Genomic DNA, 27,874 nt, shown 5'->3' on the forward strand with positions numbered 1-27,874 from the left:
CTTGTGCCCTCCCCTTCTGTACTAGGAGAGGTTGCATTCTAAATTATAGTCAGTTGGAGTTGAGTCTGAGTCCCTCCCGGCTGGGAGTGAGACGTGCTCTCAGCCCCATAGGGGGCTGAATAGATCTACCAGACTGCAAAGGCCTCAATTCTGAGAGAAGGCCCGGCACCATCCAGAGGCCTGGGATCCTATGCTGATAAATGTATTCACTGTAATAACACTTGCAGTGGATGCAATAAAAGAGGATCCTGTTTTATATACCCCTGTCTGAGTCTATTGGGTAGGGGTATGCAGTATGACTTTCACGGTGGGGATTGTCACTAGCACACCTGGAGCCCACAGTGAATGGAGGCATTGCACCAGACATGAGAAGAACAAGCCTGATGACATCCAAAAGCCTGTCCTGTTTCCCTATACCATCGCAGACCCTCAGCATCTCCTGGAACCAACAGGTATGAATCACCACAACACCGGTAGCAAGGCTAGATCTCCCAGGCAGTAAGGTGGGGGGGGGGGGGGGGGGGGGGAGGGGAGGGGAAAGCAGCGCTACATGTATATCATCCAACGCGTCCGATCGCTCCTTTATCATCCGTAAACCCCCATTGACTTGAATTGGGCTGCTTTGGACAATCTAGAATTGCCCCCCTTAGTCTTAGCCTGTCACTAACTACAATAAATCATGTTTACCATAGAACAATAGGACTACAAGTACAAATATATATTTGGGAGGGTGACTAGGGTTGCCACCACTCCGGGTTTGACCCGGACACTACCGGTTTTGGTTACGTATCTCCGGGCTAAGGGTTTAGATTTGACATTTCCAGGTCCAACAGATTTTCTATATTGTTATCTTTTCTTCGCAAAAATACTCCAGGGGTGCGCAAACTGGACGGGGGGGAGGGGCGCGGCGGCAGGAGAAGAAGACAGAGGACCGCCACAGCAGCGTAGGGGCGGCAGAGGAGTTTGACAGCGGGAGCGAAGCAGAACAGTAGAGAAGCACGGCCGGGGAGGAGCTTGCCACAGTGGTCTGACCCTGAAGTTTTCACTGACTTCTGGTGTCTCCTGCTGCTATAGCGCGTTCCTCCCCAGCCATCCTCCTTTGCCACCTTGCTTCAAGTTTGCTCCCGCCATCCAAAACCTCTGCACCGCTCTGGTGGGCTGCCATCCTCTTTTCCCACCGCTGACCTCTGCCACCGCTATGCTGCACTCCCGCGGTCCTCCTCTCCCGCGATCCTCCACTCCTGCGGTCCTCCTCCCGTGGTCCTCCTCCACCGAAGCCAGACAGGCATTGGTGAGGGGGAGTGAAAAGTAGGAGAGGGGTGAGATGAGGAGAGGGGTGATATGAGGAGGATGTGGAGGGGGCTTGAGGGAGTATGACATGGATGGGTGAGAGAGAGGATGAGGAGGGCGGGTGAGAAAGAAAAAAATTGCAGTCAGAATTATCTTGATTTAATATCACATTTGTCATGTTTTGCTGTTTTAAAAATGTTGAAATATGGAAGTATTTTAATGTATTTGTATTCACATTTATATTGTATTCCGATTAATAACGTTTTTTTAAATGTGATTAGGATTACATCAGGCAGGGGTGGGGGGATGGGGCGACTAATTTTACGTCTATGAACATGTGATACATTTTGTTGAAATTGAATTGGAAAAAGTCTCCAGGTTAGCATTCAACAGAAGATGACAACCTTGAGGGTGACATAAATCCTAAACTGGAATAGAGTTGCCTTCCACTAAATGTAACATTTGTGTCAAAAATATAAAAGGAATGTAACAGTGTTTCCCCCACCCGATGGCCGATGTCTGCCGGTGGTAGTGGGGTGGTAGTGGTAGTGGGACACAGGATCAGGCTTCTGGGGTTCATACCCTACGTATTCATTAGCAGTGCAGCGCCTCCATCTGCCATAGGCTCCAGGAAACTGATGGTGATCTCCCACGGAAGAACTATTACCTCTCCCCCCCTAAGGTCACGCACCAGGCAGGAGGTATATGCAAACAGGAACGGTTTATTACTCTTCTGTACAGTACAGGAACAACCGCAGGCTTCTGCCCGATGCAGTCTCACAGCTCCCACTGAATGATGGTCCCTGGACCGTCACTACAGGCCAAGGGCACCCGCAGCCATCCTAGCTCTTCCTTGCCTCCTTAGCAGAGGCAGATGCATGGTCCACACGCACTCTCCCCCAAGGGGAAGAGGACTAGAGTAGGCCCAATATTAAGCTTCTCTTATGTGTGACCTGCCTTCCTCAAGTGGGGAAAGGCACTACCGAATTTGGGGCGGTACTGCCCTTAAGTACAGCCAGGAGGAGGGCACCAGGACTGGCTCATGATTGGTCATGCCCAGGCCTGATGTCACCACCACCCGTTGTCACTCAAGTGCAGCTCCTCGGAGGGGGAAACCCCATATCAACTACTGGCAACCTGATTGTACCAGGGTTTACTGCCAACCCAAGGGCAGAATAGTAGCCATCAGGTGACCTGGCTACACTCTCCCTCTGGTGGTATCACAACGACCCCGCATCACAGCGGTCAAAACACCACGGAAAACTGTCTGCTACTGCTACAAGAGGAAGAGGGCAGGGATACCTCCGTAGGGGAAAGGCACCGGATCATTTCCGAGTCCACAGCGGCGATAGGCAGTACCTCCCTTATTCTCCAAAGTATCCTTGCATTGACTGTCGATATGTCCCCTCCCTCCGGTGGAGATTGGAGGAGGGACACTCGGCAACATGGATGGGGTGTGACTCCGACTCTTAGCTGATCCAGTCACATCGCTTGGGTGGGGTCCTGGCTTTCGCGCCAGACCCTTGCAGAACTTTGCAAAAAGGCATGCAGTTTGTTTGCAAGCCTTCCACGTGCTCTCCAGATTTGGCGGGAGACGCCAAATTAAGTCCTGTAACATGTGGCATATTCCCAGGCAAGGGAACCTCCATTTTGGGCACAATCCATTCACTGACCACACAGTGACCGTGATTCCAGGAGGAATGCGTTCCTTGTGGGTCCTCACAGCACATAGATTAGCAGTCTATCAAGAGTAGGATGTACCCCAGGCTAGCAAAGCTCCATCTCGATACGCTGCACACGATTACAGTCCAATACAAGCACTCTGTGGTTCCATGTTATGGCTATGGCTAGTGGTACTCTGCGCTTCTTCTAGTGGAGAGGTTTCGACACCTTGTACTTCAGGCACCCCTCCTTAGATACTCCCTTTCCAGTACCCTTATGCTGCCCACCTCGGCTGCCAGTATCGCGGACCCTCTCCAGAGGTCTCTGGGACTCAGATAACAAAAGCACCCCCTCTAGGCATCCCGAGCGCCTCAGGGCGACTTAGTACAGCTGTAGCCTTTGTAAGGCTGAGTTGTCTGCTGGTGGTAGTGGGGTCAAAGGACAAGGCTTCTGGGGTTCATACCCTACATATCTCTTTAGCAGTGCAGCGCCTCCATCTGCCATAGGCTCCAGGAACAGAAGGTGATCTCCCACGGTAGAACTATTACCTCTCCCCCCAGTAAGGTCACGCATCAGGTATATGCAAACAGGAACGGTTTATTACTCTTCTGTACAGTTACTGGAACAACGGCAGACGTCTGCCTGATGCAGTCTCACAGCTCCCACTGAAGGATTAAGTGCAGCCAGGAGGAGGGCACCAGGTCTGGCTCATGATTGGTCATGCCCAGGCCTGATGTCACCCCCACCCGCTGTCACTCAAGTGCAGCTCCTCGGAGGGGGAAAACCCCATAGCAACTACTGGCAAACTGATTGTACCAGGGTTTACTGCCAGCCCAAGAGCAGAATAGTTGCCATCAGGTGACCTGGCTACACTAAGTTACCAACAAAAATGTTTGCTTGCTTTTGAGCAAAAACCAATACAATCATACAGATACTGTATGTCATACAGTGCGAGTGTTTTCAGGATTAAGCTCCCGGCTACAGGATGAAAAAATATCCCTCATCTGTGCAAGATGTTCATATATCCTGACGTTCAATAACTCTGCACAACATTTGCAAGCTTAGTCACTATTTGGCTTTCTATTGTTGTTTATGTTTTTTATGGTTGTATTCTTCAACATTACTAAACACAGCTGCAAGATATGTGATTGAAAAAAAGCATGCCTCCCCCCAGATCACTCCTCCAGTTGTAAAGCGTGTAGACAAACCCATGAAGCATGTTTGGGAAAAGGACAGTCCGAGTTCTATCTTTAACATCTGGGTAATGTGCTTGATTACGAGGGGGAAGTGTCACGAAGGGCTGAACATAACGTAGCATTTACATTGATTGCCTGTCTTAGCCGTTTATTATATACTGTATGGCCTGTGGACATTCAGCTACCAGGCTGTGACAAAAACGAAAAAGAAACATTGCAAAGTTGCACTCACTCTAAAAAATGTTCAGCTAACTACCGTTTTTTACTATTTCTTTAATTTGTTTTTTAATCTAAAATACTGAGACTTTAAATATCAACACCTGCTTTGTCTTTTTCTGTAATGTTATTGAGCGTGGCAATGTGACCAAATACTTGAAAACCAAATGCAAAGGTAAATAATGAGAATACAATATATAAAATCCAGAAGATGTGGCTTTGCTGTATAGAAGGAGCACACTATGGAGATAGCCATTTTAAGTGTTAGCCGCAGAATTTTTTTTAGTTTTTAACTTCATCATTATTAAAAATAAATTGGTATTTACTACATTTGGTTAAAAATGTATGTTTTACAATGGAGAATGATAGCTGATAAGGATAATCAAAAACGTAATTACAGTATACAGTACTACATTTGAATTTAAATATCAAATGTGTTCATGGAGCATACAAATATGAGTTAGAGAGTTACAATATATTGCAAGAAGTCAATATGGGCTACTCACTGATGGCTACTATTCTGCCCTTGGGCTGGCAGTAAACCCTGGTACAATCAGGTTGCCAGTAGTTGCGATGGGGTTTTCCCCCTCTGAGGAGCTGCATTTGAGTGATAGCGGGAGGCGGTGACATCAAGCCTGGGCATGACTAAGCATGAGCCAGACCTGGTGTCCTCCTCCTGGCAGTACTTAAAGGCAGGACCGCCCTAAATTTAGCAGTGTCCTTCCCCCACTGAGGAAGGCACGTCACACAACTGGGAGCCTGAGATTGGGGCCTTCCCTTGTGCTCTTCCCTCTAGGGGAGAGTGAGTGTGGACCATACCTCTGCCTCTACTAGGGAGGTGGGTAAGAGCTAGGACTGCTGCTAGTGCCCTTGGACTGTAGTGGCGGTCCAGGGACCATCCTTCGGTGAGAGCGGAGATTACTGCAAGTGGGGGCAGAAGCCTGCCGTGTAACTGTAACTGTACAGAAGAGTAATAAACCCGTTCCTGTTTGTATATACCTCCTGCCTGGTGCGTGACCTTACTGGGGGGAGAGGTAATGCGTTCTACTGTGGGAGATCACTTCAGTTCCTAGAGCCTACGGCAGATGGAGGCGCTGCACTGCTAAAGAGATATGTGGGGTATGAACCCCAAAAACCTAGTCCTGTGTCCCCACTACCATCGGAGGACAACTCAGCCCTCCTGTTACCAGAAGGTATATGCACCATACACCCTGTAATGGACAAATCTCTCACGGGTGGGTGAAACACCGTTAGATGCATAATGTATTATTCAATTCAAATTAGCGGCTCTGCTATCAACTCTACTGTGGTCAATTGCTAGGGTCCCCCGTTGAAGAAGCGCCAAAGAGGCGCGAAACGATTGTCGGGCAGTAGGCGACGCGCTATCTGATGACGTCAGCCGGTTTCGCTTTCGGAGCGGATGGAGTATGAGGCCAAATTGGATACAGCGTAGCTGAACGGTTGTATGAACTTTGGGCCCAACTTTGCTACTATGCAGACATACTATTGAGAGTTAAACTTGTATCACGGGCAACCTTTATTTTTGAGTAGCCTGAGTAGCCTGAATTGTTTATCATGCTGGTACACATGTACTACCTTGCAAATGTATTGACATTATAATATTGGATTTATGAGCATTTGGGCCCAACCCTGTTATGCATGCGTTGCATTTTATTACACACTTATCACTGAAAGTAACGTCTGTATCACGGGTAGCAATTTAATAGCCCTAACCGGATGCAACATGGTTACACACTTGTGTTATTAAGGGCATTTAAAACATATCGTTGCTACAATTTTGGCAAGTTGAATTTCAGGCATAGTGAGGCTTGGTTGTTCGGAATAAGAGAGAGCATATTGCTGACACGGTATATGGTTACGATATGGAATGATACTATTGACAAGGAATAATACTTGTGTCTGTAAGGTCATTGCGGTGACACATTGGATATTCACAATCCACGTTCTTCACCCATGTCTACATGCGTGTTCACCCTCATTGAGACTGCATACTCCATCGCCATTCGTTTTTTAATTGTTTTTATTTCTTTATTTAGAAGTGTTAATAAAGAATTTTTTGTTTTTGCACTTTTAACCCCCTGGTTCCCTATATGGTTTGGGATTTATTCCCTTTGGTAATTGTTACCATCTAGCAGAGTGCAACACATTGAGAATTCTTTTGGGTGGTCACTCTATGATCACCTTTGTGTAATAAATATGTTCCTATTTCCCATGCACCTGTATACGTTTACCTATATGGTTCAGAATATTAAGGTTGAGCAGTGATAACCACTGTAAGAGTACTCTTTGATAAAGTTCCACCACGGAACGAAACGCGTCAGAGGTGTTCTCTGTGATGTGCAGCACTATTGTGCAATAAAGCTGTTTTTATTCATCCACGTTTTCGGCTGAGTTCCTGTTGCAGTGACCACCTACAAACCACCCATTTCTCTACTTCATCCATTTGTGTGGAGCACGCAGGCAATTACCCAGAGCTGGGAGCTGGTCTTCATTTTCCCTTTCCTGATGAGTGCGTCTGGATTCGCCCTTTGTACTCGCTTCAGGGATATCCAAGAGCGCTGAGTTGCAACGCACGCTACGTTCATCCACAGCATAGCTGTTGGCCCTTGGGGATGATGTCACACACCAGCGCGACGCCCGAGGAGTTGGGACCGGCCAGGCACGGGCAGTGAAGACACCGGGTCGGGTAAGGGCAGCAGGCGATACCAGCGTGAGTACACGAGAGGGGTAGCTTATGGTTGCCTCTTTTCCTGTCTCAGACTATTTCCTGTGCACTAGCCCCCCACCCAGGTTTCAGTTGGTTATCCCGATATATGCCTCCTTGCCGTTTCCCTTCACACAGGATCCTTATGCCTGCTTAAGTTGCCGTTCTCTTTCTACATATGCGTCAGAGACTGTTTCTATTTCTATACCCGGTTCAACCAGTGGGCTTTTGGAGCACCGGACACCGTGGGGTTCATTCTCCCATACACCATAAATTACCAGCTATGACTGCAGTATGTTCAAAACATACTATCAAAACGGGATCAGTTAGACATCCAGGCACACCAATTTTACTTCAATAGGGTTTATTGTACAAAACCAATGACGTTCAAACCAAGACAGGCTTTCATCGAAAGCAGCCAGAGATGCAATGCATGCCTGCTGAATAACACCTGGTAAAGAGGGGGAAGTAATGGGCAGGTCTGTGTTCTCACAGGAGACGTGGAACAAGCCAGCTGAATTCGTAATAAATCTCAATACACCTTGGCTTCCAGAGTCATAAATAACATCTCCGATCAAAGACTACTATTTCATGACTCTTGAGAAGTAAATCCATCTTACATGTAATGTAGGAAAGTGCCAGTGTTGATGCACAATTTTCTACACGGATATAAAAATAATATTGAATGGAGGATCTGGGAAAAGGGTATTTGTCTTGTCTAAAACAATGCTCCTTCTAAACAAATCAAAAACAGATCTGGAACGGGCGGCTTCATTTGTCATGTTAACTATTTTTTCAATACATTCTACATTTGTAAAATGAACGATGTCTCCAGGTAGTGTCCATATGTTTGTGTCATACTGTAAGTCTGTTATGGAACGTGGTCCTACGGTTTTACCGGTTTCTGTTTGGTTATCTTTTTTAATGATAATGGCAACTTTTTCTGTTGTTTATGGTCACTGGTACGTCAGCTAAAGCTGTTATCATGTAACATGGTGATCGGTAACTAGAGATATACAGTCTAAATATGATACACAACTTAAAAGAAATGTAGGTGTGAGCCTGAGGTCACATAAAATATGGGCTTTTTTCCAAAATGCACCTTGCCTTATAATACCGTTGCTCCTATAATATGAGTACATTATAAAGAATACAGATACAGACAATATTAGCTTAACAGTGGTCCCAAAAAGCCAGGGGAAAATAATATAGCATCCTTTTTACAACAACCTGTTAAGCACCTTTTTGTAAAGTAGTATACATTTAAAAAAATCCCGGCTAGAACGTACATAAGTAAAGCTGTCCAAACATAATAACGTCTGTACACCATTATTTTCTTGCTAAAAAAAATGATATTAGTGCTACACTCAAGATGCATAAAGTTGTATTTCACAGAGAATGTGCTGTTGCTTCCAGTTTTTTTTAGAAGTGTAAAGCACATTTAAAATATGTCTTCATAGGCAGTACTTCTACAACAATCAGACGCAATGAAGCGGTCTCAATCTTCGATGCAATCTTAGGCTGTTGGATCTTCAGGGCACTGACCAGAGATGAGGAAAATATTGTCCAGTGCGATTTCTCCAGTTTTGCCCTTCCCACGTTCAGATTCAAAGGTAATCTGCAATCAGACAAAAGCAGAGTAAGTAAATCCCGATGATAATAAAGGCAGCTTACATCACACTGTACCATCTGGTGGAAAGAAATACAACTACTGTATGTCATTCTATCGGCACTATGAGAACACTGAAGCTGTGTCCACCAGGACACACATTAGAGCATATACAGTAAAGTTGTAACTAGTTTTTGTTGTTCGTTCCAACATCACCTTTTTAAAAGATGTATCTGTCCACCAATACTAAGAGAACAAGTCCCATTTAGAAATCTATATTGGCGCTGCACTAAAGACAACATGCCCATCCATATTACACCATATACTGTATACCAATTTTACTCGTTGATTAATAATTTAGAATATATTTAATAACTTTGCATATTTAGGACCAAAATCCCAACTGCAAAAAGCACAGTAACAAATATGGATTATACAAAATACTCCTGATTTTATTGCAGCCTGGTATTGGGATCAAGACTACTGTAACTCAAGGGGAAACATGCCATTTCAGACATTGATCTGATCTGGGTTGAGTAGTTTTTCGAAAATATAGTGTTAGAGACTCTGCAAAAAAATGTTTTTACATCAATATTTGACTGAAACAAAAATCTACAGGAGAATTTCATAGAAGTATAGCAAAGACACAGAACTACTGAGTGTATTTCCTGATCTTCCACAGTTCCCGAAATCTGCTTCATGCCAATACCACGTCATACAATGATTAAAGTGACAGCGCTCCCTATTTGTGACTTTGTTCTGTAAATCTTATCCAGACGTTAGTCAGAGAGGAACCATGATGTTTTCAGCTTCAGCTCTGATGGTCAGAAAAAAACAAGAGGATCCAACAGAAAGACACCACGCCATGTGACAATGGAGTCACTGATTTCTGTTGGCTTGCAGTAGTGATGCTGGCCCAACATAAAATGAATACATTAAGCAAAACAAACAGCAGATAAATAGGTAAATAACTTAAGTGGGGATTTGTTGAGCTAATACTCCCAGTTGATATCTATGGAGAACCCCCTGGGTTTAGATAAGTGGGATTGTTATCTGAACCTGCAGGTAAGGATTGCTGGAAAAGGCATGCAAATGAACAGATTGTAACACTTTGAAATTCCTACTGTATACTTCAACATTTTCCAAGAATTTATATCACCCATCCCCTATTTATTTACGTTACTTAACTTGCAAGTGAATTTCAGTGTGAAAAGCTGCAGTTAGCTGCTTAAGCAACGAGTATGAAATTAGCAGGCCACATCAAGGCCCGCCGTGGGCTGCCAGTTAAAAGAGCCAATGATTTTTTTGCTTGACTTACACTGCTGGTAGTTCTGCTATCGGTGGCAGGAATTTCAATTTTTGCAATCCTCCATCCTTCCTGCTTGTTTCGGTTTTCTTCCCACACAGGGATGTTGCGCTCATCCATATACACTCGCAGTTTCCCCACCTTCTCGCCAATAAGTCGATAGGTGAACATCAAGCAAAATTTGCTGTCTGGCTTTAAGTCTGTAAGTGGAAGCTTCAGACGGCCAATATCCTTCTTTTGACCAACAAATGCTGGTACGGCCATATAATATCCAGCACCTAGGGGGGAAAACATGGCTATTATTGATACTATCATTTGTTAATGGGATTTTAAAATAATTAGCAAATACTGTGTTCACAATCCCTACATGACAGATTAGCTATTGATCAGATTGGCGGACTTTCTAGTTATGGTCATTCAGAAATGTTGTTGTCATAAATTATACATTTTTCTAAAAAAACACAACAAAAGCTTGATTGGTAACGTATGAAAAGACCTCATGTTAAAGTAAGAAAAAATACTGATGGCATATATGAGCATGACACCATCCACTTCAGTATAGACCATACTCCTATTAGTTTCCTCACAAAGCACCTCCAATTCACTGACCAGTTCTTTATAATGAGCATAATATGAATCTCTCTTCAGTTCAAAATGTAGATGTATGGGATTTTATATATAGTTCAGTATGTTTATAGACACGAAAAGTGGTTGTTTATTTGAATGAAATTAGGCCCACTTCAATGTCAAGGTTGAAAAATCCAAATATGAGATATCTGAAAAATGTGCGATTCATTAATGCAATATCTCTTTTCGAGTGATTGAGCCTCTAAGGAAACCAGCAGAGCAACTGTATACATAAAGACAAATGAGTATGTTTATCTGGCCAGAGGGCAGGCTCAGACTGGCTCACTGGGTACACGGGGAGATCCCTTGGGGTCTGGTAGCAAGTTGGTGCTCCCAGAGTCTCTCAGAATGACCAGGAGACTTCTGAAGTCTAATGTAGACTTGGGAGACTGGTAAAATCTCCCAGGAGTGCAGTGAGTGCAGCTGCATAATGGAAGGGCTAGTTTGCTCTGTGTCTATCAGTGTACATAGTTATGCGTGCATGTAGTACTGTAGTATCTATGAGTGCATGCATGTCTGTGTGTATATATCTATGCACAAGTGAATGGATGTTTGAGTCTGAATGTACATGTATGCATGAGTGCAAGCCCTATAACTTTCCTGTTTTCCCTTGTGGTCCATTGATGTCCCAGTCTAACACTACACAAGGATAACATTACATGTTTGTATGTGTCTTGAAGATTGCAGGGTTATTTTTTGAAGGGGTTAGCTGAGCAAGAGCAAAGAAGCAAAGAAAACATTATGTCTGGATAACTTCATACCATTACTACGATCAGTGTGGTTCCAATCAAAATCATCTTCTGTATCCTGTTTCCAGTCACATGCCCCTCGATCAAAGCTGCAGTCAATGGACACTTCTAAACACATGGAGGGAGCAAAAGAAAGAGTGCATATCTCAATATACAGTATGCAGCTAGACACTATTCGCCCAATTTGTTGTAACTTAAAATTAAATTGTTGTATAGGTTCAAAATGTTTGCCGTTTGCTAAACAGAGAATTTAGATCTTACGATAATGCTTTAACCCTTTAAATGTAGAAGTCGACTGATTGTAACTGCACATTGTTTATCATTCTCTCTTTTAACGATATCATCTGTCCTATTCGGTTACCATTTCCCTGCGATTGCCTTGGAATAAGCAACAACCATTTTGAAGGTTAATCCTATGTGTGCTACCTCCTATCATCACTACAACATCTTAATTCCTTGGTTACAGGCGTCTGCAACACAGGTAAAGAAGCTGCCATATCTAAGAAAGTACTCAAGTGAACTGGGTAGATGTGTTTAGCAGATGACATCAACAACATGATAAGCCATCTATTCTGCTGTTGAGAGTTGGTCCGCGCTGCAACTTTACAGCTGCCTTAAATAACCACCAGCAATTACAATGGCTCTATTTTGTTATAATTTTATCTCGCCAGTTATTACATACTGTACAAGATTGTACATTTAGCTACTGCAACGTTACACTCTGCACTGCAGTTCTCAGCATGGCGTTCTTTGGTGCCGAAGGGTATTGTGTTGTAGGTTCCTTCAATAAAGAATAGGTTATAATGACTGTGGGATTCTTTTTGGCTACGGTTACGATGCAGGTAATAGAATGTAAATTTGTGGGGAAATGCAATAAAAAAAAAGCATATTGTACATACCTTCTGATTTTAATTGTGAAGATTTTTTGTTAACTGGAAGGGGACCAAAAGCGGCTGCTTTTTTAACCTGGGGAGCTAATGAAAAAATAGTGTCAAAAGGAAGCCAAGACAATACTAAAACCAAACCACGTCGGATACTATGCAGGAATAACACCGGGTAGCTGACGTCTCTTTTTTCTGCTTTTTATTATTAGCATGCCATGTGATTTTACAAAGAGTACTGTAATGTGAATCAAAGTCTAATTGCTCTTAAATTATGATCTCGGTGTGAATTTGTAGTCATCAGTAATTCATCCCTTAAAGCAGGGGTGTGCAAACTGGGGGGCACGCCCTGAAATTTTCTGGGGTGGGCGCAGCACTTACAGAGGCCGCACGCTCTTCCCCACGACATTTAAATGAATTGCCGGGGGAGCGCTAGAGGCCTCTCCTTACCCCTTACCTTTGTCTCCGGTGGTTTCTAGTGACGCGTCGCCATGGCAATGCGGAGTCAAACGACGCTGTGGTGTCAAATGGCAACATGACGTCACATGATGCCGTAATGTCAGATGACATCAGAGAAAAGGCAAGAGGGGGGAAGGGGCGCGAGCAGGGGGGGAGAGCAGGCAGGGGGCGCAGACAAAAAAGTTTGCACACCCCTGCCTTAATCAGAAGTACTGAGGGTATATTTAAAAACAAGGGATTGCTTTTCCACAGATACAGTAACTGCATCCATATTCCTCCTAGCACACTAAGCAGCGAAATAAACCTTGGAATCACATCAACGGGTTTCCTATATAACAAATGTTTTGTTAATTGGCAGTAACATTTGTCATGTGCATCTCTGTTAGGACCAATATGTCAGGCCAGAATCTGCACTCATGTTAAGCTTCCATTTTGTCTGGTCATAACTAGTTAAGATTCTGTAGTCAGCTTTTTGCTGAAATATAATTCATAAATGCACACAGTTTCTGCTAAATTACATTTCCTTTCTTCCTGGTCAGGATATTAATACGATACTTTTGTGTTGTCAATTTCCTGATGTTTTAGTTAGAATATAATAGAATGGTTCTCTGCAAGAAGCAAAATAGTGTAATATAGTTGCTAAAGACTCAAGGTCTCTTTTGATAACAGACAATGAATAAGCTATGTATTCAGACAATTGCTTGTATTGGAAAAGACACGTCCCAAAAGTCACGCCACTAATATGTCCTGCCCCTAGATCATGCCTCTAATCAAAGCTACGCCCAAGACACACCTAGGATACGCCTATGTTACACCTAGGATACGCCTATGTTACGCCTATATTACGCCTCTAACCAATATCTTTTTTTTTTCTGTATAAAAGTCATAACCCTATAAGTAATAAATTGAGACAAAGGATTTGAAACCTGGCATGCGTTACGTTTCATTTCGTTCGTCTTCCAGGCCTGATAAAGTTCATCAAAGATCGAAGATAACAGTTGCAGGGCGTGAAAGCTTCCTGGGAAGTCTGCTGCAAACGGTGCAGATGGTGTAGTATCCAGTCACAAGGCTTCTGCCTTCCTGGCAGAGGAAAGGTTCCTCTCGGTTCTGAAGCATAGGTGAGGAAATTTGGTCTTCCTTCAGTTTTGGTGTCCAGAAGTGGGAAATTCACAAAGGTGGTGAGTATATATGTAAATTTTTATATATGATGCTTCACCCCCTCTGGGAATTTAAAAAGACCTAAATTATGCTGGTTAGAGTTTAGATAGTTTATGAATTGTGACTGAAGATTGGATTAGAGTCCCTTTAGACAACATTTTTGGTTAGAGTCCAGTAAATTTTGTGCACGACTAGACTGTTATCTCTGATCTAGCTGAACGACCATTGTATATTGTGTAAGTATAAATATTGCAATTATTTGTCATAATTTAGCTGTTTTTCTTTAAGCTACTAATGGGTGCTTACATGAGTAAGAATGACACTGGACGGAAGCCTAGGAATGTACAAGTTTTTGAAATGCGAGTGTAAATCTGGTCGGACTCCTGAGGAATTTGTTGCTCAGACAGCTAGTCATTATTATTGTGACCCGTTTGTCGAATATGCAGAAGGTTGTTCTCGGCATGAAAATAAGGCAATGTATTTACAAGGCAGAGGGCAGAATAGACGGAGATCTTATGCTGGTCCCAGAAATCAATCAGGGAGAATAGCTCAGAATAATGGTGTCTGTTTTAATTGTGGTGGTTTAGGTCATTGGCAGAGAGTGTGCCACTATCAGTCAGAAGCAGGGAAGTGCTGCTTTGCCCGTGGGGGCTCAGAGTGAAAGTCTCTGTAAAAAAAAACAAAAAAAAAAACACCGCTACTTTATGTAAAAGAGTTTGTTTGTAACCCTGATGAATTTTTTTCTGAATGATTTCTTGTGTGAAAGATACTGTGTGGTCATGCTGATTAACATGTGTGTACAAAAAATATGAATAGTAGTTGCTCATGATGAAATCTAAATTTTAAAAGGTTTTAAAAAGGTGTACACCGAATATAGAGAGAAATACCTCACAACAAAAGGGGAGTATATTCAGCTCGGTCCCTGGTTATAGTTTAAAAGGTTTATTCGTCCTGGCCAGGCGGATACTTTTTAAACCGGACACATTTCTTTTCATTTGTGGTATTTCTATCTTAATAAAAGGAGGGGCACAGCCTCTCCCTTACAGTTTAAAAAATGCAAAGCATTCACATTAAAATTAACTAGCTCTGTGCTTAAGCAGTTTATTTATGAGAACAAGGTAATGTAGAACTGTCTTCTTTTCCGTAAAGCAGTAAGATAACACATTTCAATTTTATTTCTACAGGATTAAGATATATTTGGGGCTGTTTTTGTTTAAAATGCTGGTAAGAGCTCACAAGCACTGTTTGAATTAATATATTGTGTTATATACACTGGCGACACACTTTATTCGAGCTCGGCTAGTCCCACGAATTCGGGTATACCCGGGTGTATTGAGGTTTGTGACTGTTTTCTGCCCGAGTGCATTGAGTTATTTTCCGGCAGGGATTGAAGCATTTTTTTCCCGCTGGCTGCAATACTGCACAGTATATGTATATATACTGCATTACAATTCATGAATTTATGCCATCTGGTAGACACGCGAAGCATTGCAGCCTATTAAATCCTAATCATTATCATTTAACAGATCAGCCACCCGTCAGCCAGGCATGAACCCAGGCTGGGAAGGCAAATGCAACGGGGCTTGTCAGAGGTGAGGAGCGGCGCATTCCAGGTATCTGCCAGGTACATACCGGGTATTTGCTCGAATAAAGTGTGTCGGTGCAGTATGTATATAACGCCATTAATGTACATAGCACTTCAAAAGGAGGGTGTCCGTGGTGTGAGCGGAGTGTGGTGATATCTGCCTTTAGCAGCATGGAGGTCAGTTATTTTAGCGAGAATTGTCTCCGTTAAATAAGCAGTGTAGAAGCCATACAAGACAGGTAGGGTCAAGCTTGCTGTTTTTTTAGTCATGGTATAACTGTTGCATGTTTGAAGATATTTTGTTTAGTTTAAGAGAGGGCATAGTTAAAACGGGATAGCAATTGTATTGATGGAAGTTTGCAGGAATATGAGATTTCTTTCAGAAGGCATTCAGAGGAATGAGTGAAAGAATGTTGCATGCTCTTGTAGGCATAGACTTGGTGTTTATAAGTAATTTAAAATATTCCCGTTATTTAATTTTTGAAAGACCATACAAAATGCAGTTTTAGGACAGCGTGGAAAGCTTCATATTTAACATTAAACTAATGTTACAATCCCCTGCGTGAGGATTAATCCAGCAGTTAATATGAATTAGACAGCGAAACCCGTTTTCTGTACTTTGAGGTTTCTGGCTGTTTTCTCAGAAAAAAAAAAAAAAAGCGCTTTGAAAATTATTATTTCTTTTTAAAGTCAGAGTGTCTTTTAAAGTTAATGCTGGCCGTGTGCTCAGCACTTTGCAAAGAGTTCAAAATTATTTGTCTATTTTAAAAGGAAATCTTTTGCTCAGGATTTCAGGATTTTTCTTATATTGTAAATGCCACATTTGTTAAAAGACCTACTGCAGGCTTTTTCTTTTAACACAAGCAGTAAATATTTTTATAGTCACAACACATACAAATCTATTTACCAGTTTAATTTTGCTATATATCAAAGCAAACTGTTTTCATAACTTTTTTTGTATTTTTGTATTTTGTTCACATATATAGATAATATATGAACAAAAGAGGGGAGATACATATATAGGTTATTGAAGGTCTCTCTGAAATCCCTATAGAGGGATTTGATATGAACTTGATATATTGTAAATGAGATACAATGCACAGCAGGTTCAGAATTTATTATAGCAATGTTAACTCCAAGGACTCTTGCAGTAATAAAAAGTTGCTGCTATACTAACAGGGCTGACAGGCCCCTGGTAAAAAAGAATAATACCTTTGCAGATGTCACAGCAAAGCAGGTAGCAAGCTGTCCCTATGTTGAGGGATATATCATATCTGCCAAATTTATAATTTTGTAACCATTTATTTGTTTTTGGGTATGTCCTGGACATATAGTTAAAGGACAGGGGATATATTATTACAAGTGTAATTGCATAAGTGAACAGGGTATATATTATATACAGGGCATTTCACATTTTTAGCAGAATAGTTACAGTGGAGTGTTTGAGGTGAAAGCCAGGAGTGATTGTGGGTGTGGGACAATAGCCATGAGTGCAGGCTGTTGGGATGCTTGATTTGTGGGGCAAGTTTTAAGGTTAGTTAGTATTAAATGACTAAAAGGTTGACACCATTTGCATCAGAGAAAATGGCAGATGGCAGTTAGGTATGAATGAGAGTAAGTGTGTATTGGGAGAAGAGAGATTGATTTGTAGTTTGAGACAGTGTTTTTGTCCCCATTTTTGAAGATTGGGACAACTCTAGCAGTTTTCCAGGTCTTAGGGATATGGCCTGCAGACAGGATAGAGTTTATTATGGAAGCAATTGGTTTGGCACAGGCTGAGGTACCAAGTTTTAGGAACTTGGATTGTAGCAAAGTCAAGTCCATATTGGTTGCTTAGTTTAAAATTTGAGGAGCGTTAATAGGGAATATCTCTGTTTAATATTGTGGATGCTAATAATAGTAGTAACCATATTAATACAAGAATTTATTTCTAGGTATAAATTCTCTCCCTATGAGACACTTATGGGATGAGTTATGACCATCAGTAGTTCAAAGTAACGAATTAAGGACCATGTTATTGGTAATAAAACAATTAATAAGTATTGCATGCAACTAATATATCTTTTTGAGTCTTTCTAGGTACAGGTTAAAGCTGAAAGTGCACCTACGCAAGACGGGTTAATGGTCAAGCATTTTCTACGCAAGCACGCTCTTCATCCCAGATGAAAAGGTCATTTAAATGCTACTCATCACCAGCATTGCAGTAAAAATTTCTTATCATCATGGATACACATCACGCATGTCAATATAGTGCCAGTCTAAGCACAAACAGCTAATAAAGACAAAGACATAGCACCTGCAAATAAGTGTTTTGATGGACACAATACTCTCCAACCACTAATCATCAAGGGAAAAAGATTATAGGCAAAAATGTCCAGGCCTCAACACACGAACTTTGACCTTTTTATTTTTACAGGTTTTTATTATTTTTCAGTTACAAATGTATGCTCCATTATGTTTGTGTAAGTGGCGTCCCATAAGGATGACAAAATAGTATAAGGTATTATTTGTTTAACTTTGTTTATTTTGTTTGGATTTATAGGTTAATAGAATCTCTCTGCAGAATGATATCCCGGTGGGAGAATGCTTTATCAGTCAAACACACGGTTATGTTAATTGCTCACAGGTAGAGTTAGAAACAGAAGAGATGCACCCAATACACAAGTGCTAAAAAGTAGTCTATGGGAAGAATAAGTTTCAGGGAATTTATTCCCAAATGTAGGAGTTGGGTTACTGTATGACAGGTTTACAGGGATATCCTAAATCATACAACCACAGACATTTACTCACTTAACCAAGAATAGGTTTAGTTTAAATTAATGGCTCCGCAGAATAAAATAGCTCTAGACTATATTTTAGCCTCAAAAGGAGGGGCATGTATGCGCCCTAGTTAAAGCGCAATGTTGTGTATTTATTCAGGATTTAGGGACCATGGGGATTTGGTGGTTGGATTGATTTGCTTTGAGCGAATCTAGCGAATGTTTTTGTATGTGTGTGTTTGTCCTACTCATTGCTCTCTATGTATTAAGTACAGCAAAACTCTGATCCAGAAGTGTGTTGCAACCCCCACCGACGCTATGCCTCTCTGCGGTGATGATGTCGCCAGTCCCCCAGAAGAAGAGACCGAAGAAGAAATCAACTGGGCTGATATAATGGCCGGAAAAGAAAGGAATGAAGTTATGCACAACTTGGACATCTTGGTCCATCAGGACTATGAAACGGTTAACTGATCTGTTCTTTAAATAGACTGTCTCTTAAGGATATGGGGGGACTGAGAAGACTGGATATGAGGAAGGTGGGAGGTCACAAAGGGACGTGAGTCAACCACAAGGAAAGGATCACAAGTCAGCCATTTTGACCATAGCAGCCATCTTGGTCCGTTTTGCCATTCTGAGTAAATACAGTACTGCACCGACACACTTTATTCGAGAAAATACCCAGTATGTACCTGGCAGATACCTGGAATGCGCCGCTCCTCACCTCTGACAAGCCCCGTTGCGTTTGCCTTCCCAGCCTGGGTTCATGCCTGGCTGACGGGCGGCTGATCTGTTAAATGATAATGATTAGGATTTAATAGGCTGCAATGCTTCGCGTGTCTACCAGATGGCATAAATTCATGAATTGTAATGCAGTATATATATATACTGTGCAGTATTGCAGCCAGCGGGAATAAAATGCTTCAATCCCTGCCTGAAAATATCTCAATGCACTCGGGCAGAAAACAGTCACAAACCTCAATACACCCGGGTATAACCGAATTCATGGGACTAGCCGAGCTCGAATAAAGTGTGTCGCCAGTGTATGAAAGATGTGTGCAAGAAGAATGTTTGTGCAGTCGCTCTTAGCAGAAATTAGCCCCCACCAATTCTCACAAATAGCTGACCCTTGGATTATGTGACATATTGAGATGTAAGCCATTTTCTAATTTATAGAAATATTTAATGATATATATATATATATATATATATATATATATATATTGGTTGTGTGGCATGTGGGCCACTAAGATTGTACCCTGCAATCACACTGCCCTTTGTTATCTGGGTTTCATTCTTCCCACTTTCTATGTATCTGACACGTTACCCCAAGGGAAGCTGAGAAATCGAAAAGATCTGACCAGGACCATTAGTTCAACCCGCATTGCAGCTGGGGTTTTTATACCTAGTTTAGGTATTCTGGATCTCTATTCTAAATTAAGTGAGCTGATGGTAAATATTGATGATGCTCTTAATCAGACAAGTGATGCTATTATCCGTCTGACTAATGAACAAGAGCAAATCCGAACAGTATTATTACAGAATAGAATGGCTCTTGATTATCTTCTAGCCTCACAAGGAGGTGTTTGTAAACTTGTAGGACAGAAGTGCTGTGCCTATATTGAAGATGAGTCTGGCGCTATTCATAAAGATATGGATAAGCTACTGGAAATTCAGGCAAGGATGCGTAAAGAATCCTCAGGCCTTAGCTTAAATTGGATGTCAGGACTCACTAGTTGGATTGGAGAATTGGGTATGAAAATTCTCTGGTTTTATTGTAGTGATTAGTATAATCGCAGCAATTTTTGTTATTTTTCACTGTTCTAAATGTGCAATGCTTTCATTTGTCTCAAGGAAACCTTCAATTTCATCTCACGCCATGTATGCAACTAATAATTCATATGTGGCCATGAACAGAGTCTATGATACTATTGGTCCCCATAAGGCCATAGTCATAGAGAAGCGTACCTAGTAAGGGTATTTGTTCTTTTAGAGAACAAAAAGGAGGGGATTGTTAGGACCAATATGTCAGGCCAGAATCTGCACTCATGTTAAGCTTCCATTTTGTCTGGACATAACTAGTTAAGATTCTGTAGTCAGCCTTTTGCTGAAATATAATTCATAAATGCACACAGTTTCTGCTAAATTACATTTCCTTTCTTCCTGGTCAGGATATTAATACGATACTTTTGTGTTATCAATTTCCTGATGTTTTAGTTAGAATATAATAGAATGGTTCTCTGCAAGAAGCAAAATAGTGTAATATAGTTGCTAAAGACTCAAGGTCTCTTTTGATAACAGACAATGAATAAGCTATGTATTCAGACAATTGCTTGTATTGGAAAAGACACGTCCCAAAAGTCACGCCACTAATATGTCCTGCCCCTAGATCACGCCTCTAATCAAAGCTACGCCCAAGACACACCTAGGATACGCCTATGTTACGCCTATGTTACGCCTCTAACCAATATCTTTTTTTTTCTGTATAAAAGTCATCACCCTATGAGTAATAAATTGAGACAAAGGATTTGAAACCTGGCATGTGTTACGTTTCATTTCGTTCGTCTTCCAGGCCTGATAAAGTTCATCAAAGATCGAAGATAACAGTTGCAGGGCGTGAAAGCTTCCTGGGAAGTCTGCTGCAAACGGTGCAGATGGTGTAGTATCCAGTCACAAGGCTTCAGTGTACCTGGCAGAGGAAAGGTTCCTCTCGGTTCTGAAGAATAGGTGAGGAAATTAGGTCTTCCTTCAATCTACTACAGCCAATGTACGAAGCCCTTTGCATGGATTAAGTGGCTTCCCAGAGGCTGACTTTGGAATTGTAAGTAGTGAGAGTTAGATACTGTAAGAGTTAAGCCACCACTGACAACTAGTATCAATTTCTGTGTCATAGAACACATACTTATCTTAACTTTAAAATTCTGCCTGGTCTGGTTTGCCACAATCATTTTGGGCTCACCAATGTGTTGTAGTTAACAAACAAAATACAGCAGTTATATGTCACCAGGTTGTTGCGAAAACTTGATATGTCATAAACTCAAGCCAGGCGTGTCACAGAAATCTTTAAGCAGAAATCCCCCCCGTTATGTTTTTTTTTGTTTTGCTTATCTGGACTGAGGTGGGCCCTTGAAGCTGATCTGTGTTCCCCTGCCCTCTGGGGAAACCCCATTTTTGTAGTTTTTGGTGTGCCAGTTTTGACACATATATTTGCCTGAGCGAGGCTGACCCCACAACCATTTTGTTCAATGCTCAGAAACCGAGGGTCTTCAGAGGTCGGAGGACCCCACAGATCAGGTCAAAATACAGCGAGCCGCTTGGACCGCTGCATTAAGAGGAAGACAAAATTGGCAAAGATACACAGAAATGCAACTTTGCACTGTAGTAACTTTAAAATAATAGAGAGTTGAAATCTTGCATTTACAATCAACATGTCACCTTGCAAAAATGAGAACTTCTGACTTACAGTACAGTAAGCTGTTCTGGATATTGAAATGTTGTCAGAGGATCAGATAATTACACTATGGTAAAATAACACATACATTAAAGGTTTGCTGAAAACATATTGGATGGCTAAAGCCGTACGTTATACAGTATGTTGTGTGGTGGTGAAGTTACTCCAGTTTGTGCTTTTTCTCTGACCTGCGCCAAGTTTATCCGTTCAAGCTTGGTCACAACTATAAAGGCCTAGGTGCTCCATAGCTATTACAAGCCACCATTCACACTTCCTTCTCTGGTACTCTGCTTTCTTTAGCGTGGCTCTTCATATATGCAGCGTGCCTGTCATATTGAATGGCGCCAGGGGGTTGATAAACCTGTCTTTTCTTTGGCCTGGGATGTCAGAGGAACCTGCCAGTGGCCTTTGTCAGATCTAATGTTGTTAGATACGTGGCCGTACCCTAGCATCTCTATTACTGTACCTTGTCTACTCTTGGTATTGGGTAAGCATCAAACTTTGTCACCCTGTTCAATTCTCGAAAGTTGTTGCAAAACCTAAAAGAACCATCTGGTGTGGGTATTAAAACTACTGGACATGACTATTCACTGTACGATTCCTTTATCACGCCCAAATGGGTTTCATTCAATAAAGGGTTATCAAATCTTGTGCATTGTCTTGCCAATGGTGTCTTAGAGCAGCGTGCATAAACTGGGGTGCGCGACCCCCAGGGGGGCGTGAGACTGCCTGCGGGGGGCGCGCGGTTTACAGAGGCCCCGCGCGCTTCCCGAAGGCAGTTAAATTAAGTGTCTGGGGAGCTGCAGGGCCTCTGTAAACCTTTACTTACCTTGGCTCCACACGCGTCGCCATGGCAACGTGACGTCATGATGCCGGAGCCGAGGTAAGATGGGCTGAGGGGGGGCGCGGGGGTGAGGTGACCGCCGGCAGGGGGGGGGCAGGGAAAAAAGTTTGCGCCCCCCTGTCTTAGAGAGTCATTTATTAAAGTCATCCAGCTGCAAAATTGGGTTATAACCTGGGCAAAAATAATGCACCAGATTTACCAAAGAAATAAATCCAATTTGTTGCATTTGAAATGATTTTCCTTGACAAATGCGGGGCGATTGTTTTGCCCCAAATTAGCAGGCAGGAAACTTTGATCATTTACCTCCTACCTCACGTCTTTTTAATGTGCAAAGTGATGATTTTGCTCTAAGATTTATTTTAAAGTGCCATCCTACTACATGACTCTGCTCAGCTCAATCACAAAGATCAATCACTTGTGCTCAGCTCACAAAATAAAGGCCTGCGAACAATTCAGGAAATGGTTCTCTTCACCTAACACTTTTCTCTGATCCAGTAATATGCTCCTATACGGTATGCTGGAAAATGTTTAACTTTGCCAATTTTTATCTCTGGACCTCTGTTCTCTTCACATTTTGGCACCCTCCCTTCAAGACATAATTGATGACCCATGTCTTCAATAAATCATTTGAAAAGCTTCCCTGTTAAAACATATTACATCATTGAAATTGCTGCACCAAATGCACTTTAAACATCTGAGCCACATACTTGACCTTTTGAAAATAAAGGCAATTTCTTTGAGGATATGGTATTCTGTATTCCGGTATTTAACAGGTCTCTGAGATAAAAGGCCCAAAGTAATTGTTTTACAGAACTTAGGCATAGCAGAGCTCAGTATAATAAATGGATGTAGCTCAAAGTGAACTGTATTGCTGACCTGTGAGGAACAACAGAAAAAGCACAAGAGCTGAGCAGAGAGATCCAGATGCTCAATGAAAAGCTCAGCACGTTCAATTCAGTGGTACCCCTGAACCCCCCATCCATCTGTGCAAGCCACTGGCTGAACAAGTTGACTAAGACAATGTGGAGGTGTACCTGACCACATATGAATGTGAAACCACAGGGCTGACCAAAGTCACAGTGGCCAGAACTGATGAAGCCATTTTTTGGCAGACTCGCAGATACCTTGATCCAGTGAAAGTTCAAGACTACGACAAGCTGAAAGCTGAGATTCTTGCCCGCCCTGGTGTCACCATCGCAGTTTGAGCTCAGAGGTTCCATCTGAGAAAGCAGCCTGGTTCCAGATGTAAAACCTCATCAATCTCGCCAAGAAGTGGCTACAGCCTGGGGTATGCTCTGCCGCACCATTAAGAAATGGGTAACCAAACGGACCCCAAGAAAGCCAACCAGTTAGTTGCACTGGTGTGGAGGTATAAGGCCATGGAAAAGCTAATGGCAAACCCTCTGTCTGAGCTCCCCGTCAACTCAAAGATCTGGAGCCAGACAAAATCCATTAAGACTGTTCTTTGCTTTGCGGATGCCAGAGCATCAAGGAGCCTGGGTTAGTAGGCTTGAAGCGCCCAAGGTAACAAGAAAGGCTCCCATAAATAAAAGTGTAAAGTGCTCCAGGTGTCAAAACCAAGGACATATTGCAGCTACTTGTCTACTAACAAATGCAATACAATGTCTGTGAGAGGGAAAAGTGGGATTCTCTATTAGACTATAACGTGTGTGCCCCTTCATGTAATGTGCAAACCGAGAGGCAAGTATGTTCTGTAATGGTAGAAGAACATAAGGTGAATGTCATGCTAGATTTCAGGAGCCTGGTCATCCTGGTTGCTGACTATTTGGTAAAGCCCCATAAATTGAAGTGCCAAAATGTTAGGGTGATATGCATACATAGAGACACCCATGAGAGTACCCCACTGTATTTGTGCCACTAGAAACCAAGGCCAGGTCTTTAATTTGCCAGGTGAGAGTGGTACCCTCTTTGCTACAGTACATGATGCAGTCCTTTGTCAAGACTTTCTCATTTTTTGGACCGGTGGCTGCAGGGAATCAAGCTCAGAAGACCCATAGAGGAAGCAACAGGGGGTGGTGTGAGGAAGAGGAGCTTGCCCAGCATGACCCATACACTTCTTCTGACTTATGTACACCAGAAGTGGTGCCAATAGAAACGTTACAAAAGGACTTCCCTCTGTCAGTAATGGGGATAAAGAGGCCCCAGGGTCAGGAAATGGGGATGAACCAGTTAATTAGGAGACTGATAAAAAGGTTAGTGGTTTATCTGAAAATATTGGAATGGCCCAAAAGAGGGCCCCAACCCTCGCTAGGGCTAGAGAGATTATACAGGTAATACATGGTATTTCCATTTATCATGACACTTCCCTTTCATTCTCTAACATTGCATTAAAAAAATTCATTGGGTATAAAAATGTGGAGAAGAAATTATAGAACAATTACGGATTCCCCAGGCTTGTACATGAGTGGTACTGGATTTGGCCCATTGGCATATGCTAGGTGTGCATGCCTAGAAGAGACAAGACATCATTCTACAAAGATTAGTTTGGCCTAGAATATATGTTACTCTAAAGAACCTCTGTGAGTCTTGTCCAACTGAATTGAGATGTGTTCTTAGAACTATAAGGACGCATTCATGTGGACATTGTGTCAGAGCCAGGCACGTGAATGCATTAAAAACCTGACAGAGTACCAGGAGGTCAGAAGGAAGGCTATTAATGAGGAGGCTAACACAATGATCTTTTTGGCTGTGCTAAAGGAATCCTACAATGAATCGTCAAGTCCACTAGTTTTAATACCCAAACCATATAGTTCTATTAAGTTTTGCAGATCTAATGTTGTTAGATACGTGGCCGTACCCTAGCATCTCTATTACTGTACCTTGTCTACTCTTGTTATTGGGTAAGCATCAAACTTTGACACCCTGTTCAATTCTGCAAAACCTAATAGAACCATCTGGTGTGGGTATTAAAACTACTGGACATGACTATTCACTGTACGATTCCTTTATCACGCCCAAATGGGTTTCATTCAATAAACGGATATCAAATCTTGTGTATTGTCTTGCCAATGGTGTCTTAGAGCAGCGGTGCATAAACTGGGGTGCGCGACCCCCAGGGGGGCGTGAGACTGCCTGCGGGGTGGCGCGCGGTTTACAGAGGCCCCGCGCGGTTCCCGAAGGCACTTAAATTAAGTGTCTGGGGAGCTGCAGGGCCTCTGTAAACCTTTACTTACCTTGGCTCCACACGCGTCGCCATGGCAACGTGACGTTATGATGCCGGAGCCGAGGTAAGAGGGGGTGAGGGGGGGTGCGGGGGTGAGGTGACCGCCGGCAGGGGGGGGCAGGGAAAAAAGTTTGCGTCCCCCTGTCTTAGAGAGTCATTTATTAAAGTCATCCAGCTGCAAAATTTGGTTATAACCTGGGCAAAAATAATGCACCAGATCTACCAAAGAAATAAATCCAATTTGTTGCATTTGAAATGATTTTCCTTGACAAATGCGAGGCGATTGTTTTGCCCCAAATTAGCAGGCAAGAAACTTTGATCAGTTACCTCCTACCTCACGTCTTTTTAATGTGATGATTTTACTTTTGCAAATTGAACAGGGTGTCAAAGTTTGATGCTTACAAAATACCAAGGGTAAATAAGCTAATAGAGAAGCTTGGTACAGCCAGGTATCTATTAGATCTGACAAAAGGCTACTGGCAGGTTCCTCACATGCCCCATGCCAAGGAAAATACAGATTTCTCCACCCCAGACAGCTTACTTCATTATACCGTGCTACCATTCGGTCTGTATGGTGCCCCGGCCACACTCCAAAGAAGGATGGATAGGATCCCGAGACCACATAGCCTAGTACAGGCAGTATTGTACATCGGAGAGGCAGGATTAACAGCTAAGAAATGTGCCATTGGCTTGGAGGAAGCAAATTATCGGTGTTATACTTTTGGGCGAGGCCTAGTAAAGCCTCAAGTGCACATAACAGAAGTCATCCAGAACTGGCCACAACCAAGAAACAGGTGATTTAATTTTTTTTTTTTAAATAGGTTTTACAGGGTATTATAGAAAAAGTATATCAGATTTTGCTTCCATTGCTCACCATTACCCGATCTGACCACAGGCAGGAAAAGCTTTTCAGCCACTATTAACAACACCCGATTTTACCTAATTGATTTTTTTTTTAAAAAAGCAGATGCCTGAGGCTGGGATAAAGGCTTTTCGATCACAAATTGTAAGTGGTGAAAAACACCCTGTGACATTTAGTATATAAATGGGCATTAAAGTCACTAATATCACCTGGGTGAGCGATTTAAGCTTATCAGAGACCATGCACCATTCACATGGATGCAGCAGAATAAAGATAAGAATGCTAGAGTAACAATGTACTTTTTAGGGTAACGAGCTTGCAATTTTTACACTGAATCTGCTGGCGGGGGCAAAACAGGAAAATGCAAATGGTCTATGAGGTGCCTCCATGAGGAGAGGCTGGGTGCAAGGACTTCACAGCATGGTACAGCATGAGCAGGCGGACAGCTTCTTGTCTCAATGTGATGTGTGTGTGTGTGAGTATGTAAGAGAGATAGTGTGTGTTGTGTGTGCGAGAGATAGAGTGTGTCTGTGTGTAGAGGGGGAGACCGCGTATGAGAGTGTAAGGCGGGAGGGCATAAGAGGGGAAGAAAGAGGGAGTGTAAGGGGGGAACAGAGAGAGAGGGAGTGGGAAACGGGTGAAAAGAGAGAGATGGACCAGCGGGAGAGGGGGAGGGTTAGGGTTCCCCAGAATTTCACAATCTAATTCTAATGTTCCTTAACCAAAAATGTTTTCAAAACCACTGGGCTAGAGAGCAAGCTACAAGAAAAAGGTCTATAGTTCATTCTTTTACTGTTTTGTTGGCAAATGGCTTAGACATCCCACAGGTTGTTAGATATTTCCTTTGTGGTAGTAAGTGCTCCTTCAATGAGTTGGGATTCATTTTTCTGTTAAAATCCCGTGTAAGAAATAAATACACGGACAAAGTTCCAGTTTAAAGTTGAACTGTACCTTGTGGTGTGCCTCCTTCCATGCTCAGACAGACCAGGAGATGAGATCCCACTGAAGAGTGACCAGTCTGTGTATACCAGAGGTCACACACACACAATATATATATATATACATTCAGTTGTGTGAAAAAGAAAGTACACCCTCTTTGAGTTCTATGGTTTTACATATCAGGACATAATAACAATCATCTGTTCCTTAACAGGTCTAAAAATTAGGTAAATACAACCTCAGATGAACAACAACACATGACATATTACACAGTGTAATGATTTATTTAACAAAAATAAAGCCAAAATGGAGAAGCTATGTGTGAAAAACTAAGTACACCCTTACTGCTTCCATAGGATTTAAGATGCTAAGTAG

The 27,874-nt window shown here is 42.4% G+C and overlaps 1 protein-coding gene across 2 annotated transcripts in view; it reads right to left on the reverse strand.

Annotated features, from left to right (window-relative positions):
* Nucleotides 1-7,436: 7,436 nt before the first annotated feature.
* Nucleotides 7,437-27,874, reverse strand: part of EGFL6 (EGF like domain multiple 6) — a 93,217-nt gene continuing 72,779 nt past the window's right edge. For both annotated transcript variants that reach the window (XM_075590214.1, XM_075590213.1), the window contains exons 9-12: nucleotides 12,280-12,354; nucleotides 11,393-11,488; nucleotides 10,017-10,282; nucleotides 7,437-8,707 (exon numbers count right to left, since the gene is read on the reverse strand). In XM_075590214.1, the coding sequence (XP_075446329.1) occupies nucleotides 8,606-8,707; nucleotides 10,017-10,282; nucleotides 11,393-11,488; nucleotides 12,280-12,354 (539 nt within the window). In that variant the 3' untranslated portion in view covers nucleotides 7,437-8,605. The remainder of the gene's footprint in view (nucleotides 8,708-10,016; nucleotides 10,283-11,392; nucleotides 11,489-12,279; nucleotides 12,355-27,874) is intronic.

This window comes from Ascaphus truei, chromosome 3, assembly GCF_040206685.1.
Source record: "Ascaphus truei isolate aAscTru1 chromosome 3, aAscTru1.hap1, whole genome shotgun sequence".
Classification (NCBI taxonomy): domain Eukaryota; kingdom Metazoa; phylum Chordata; class Amphibia; order Anura; family Ascaphidae; genus Ascaphus; species Ascaphus truei.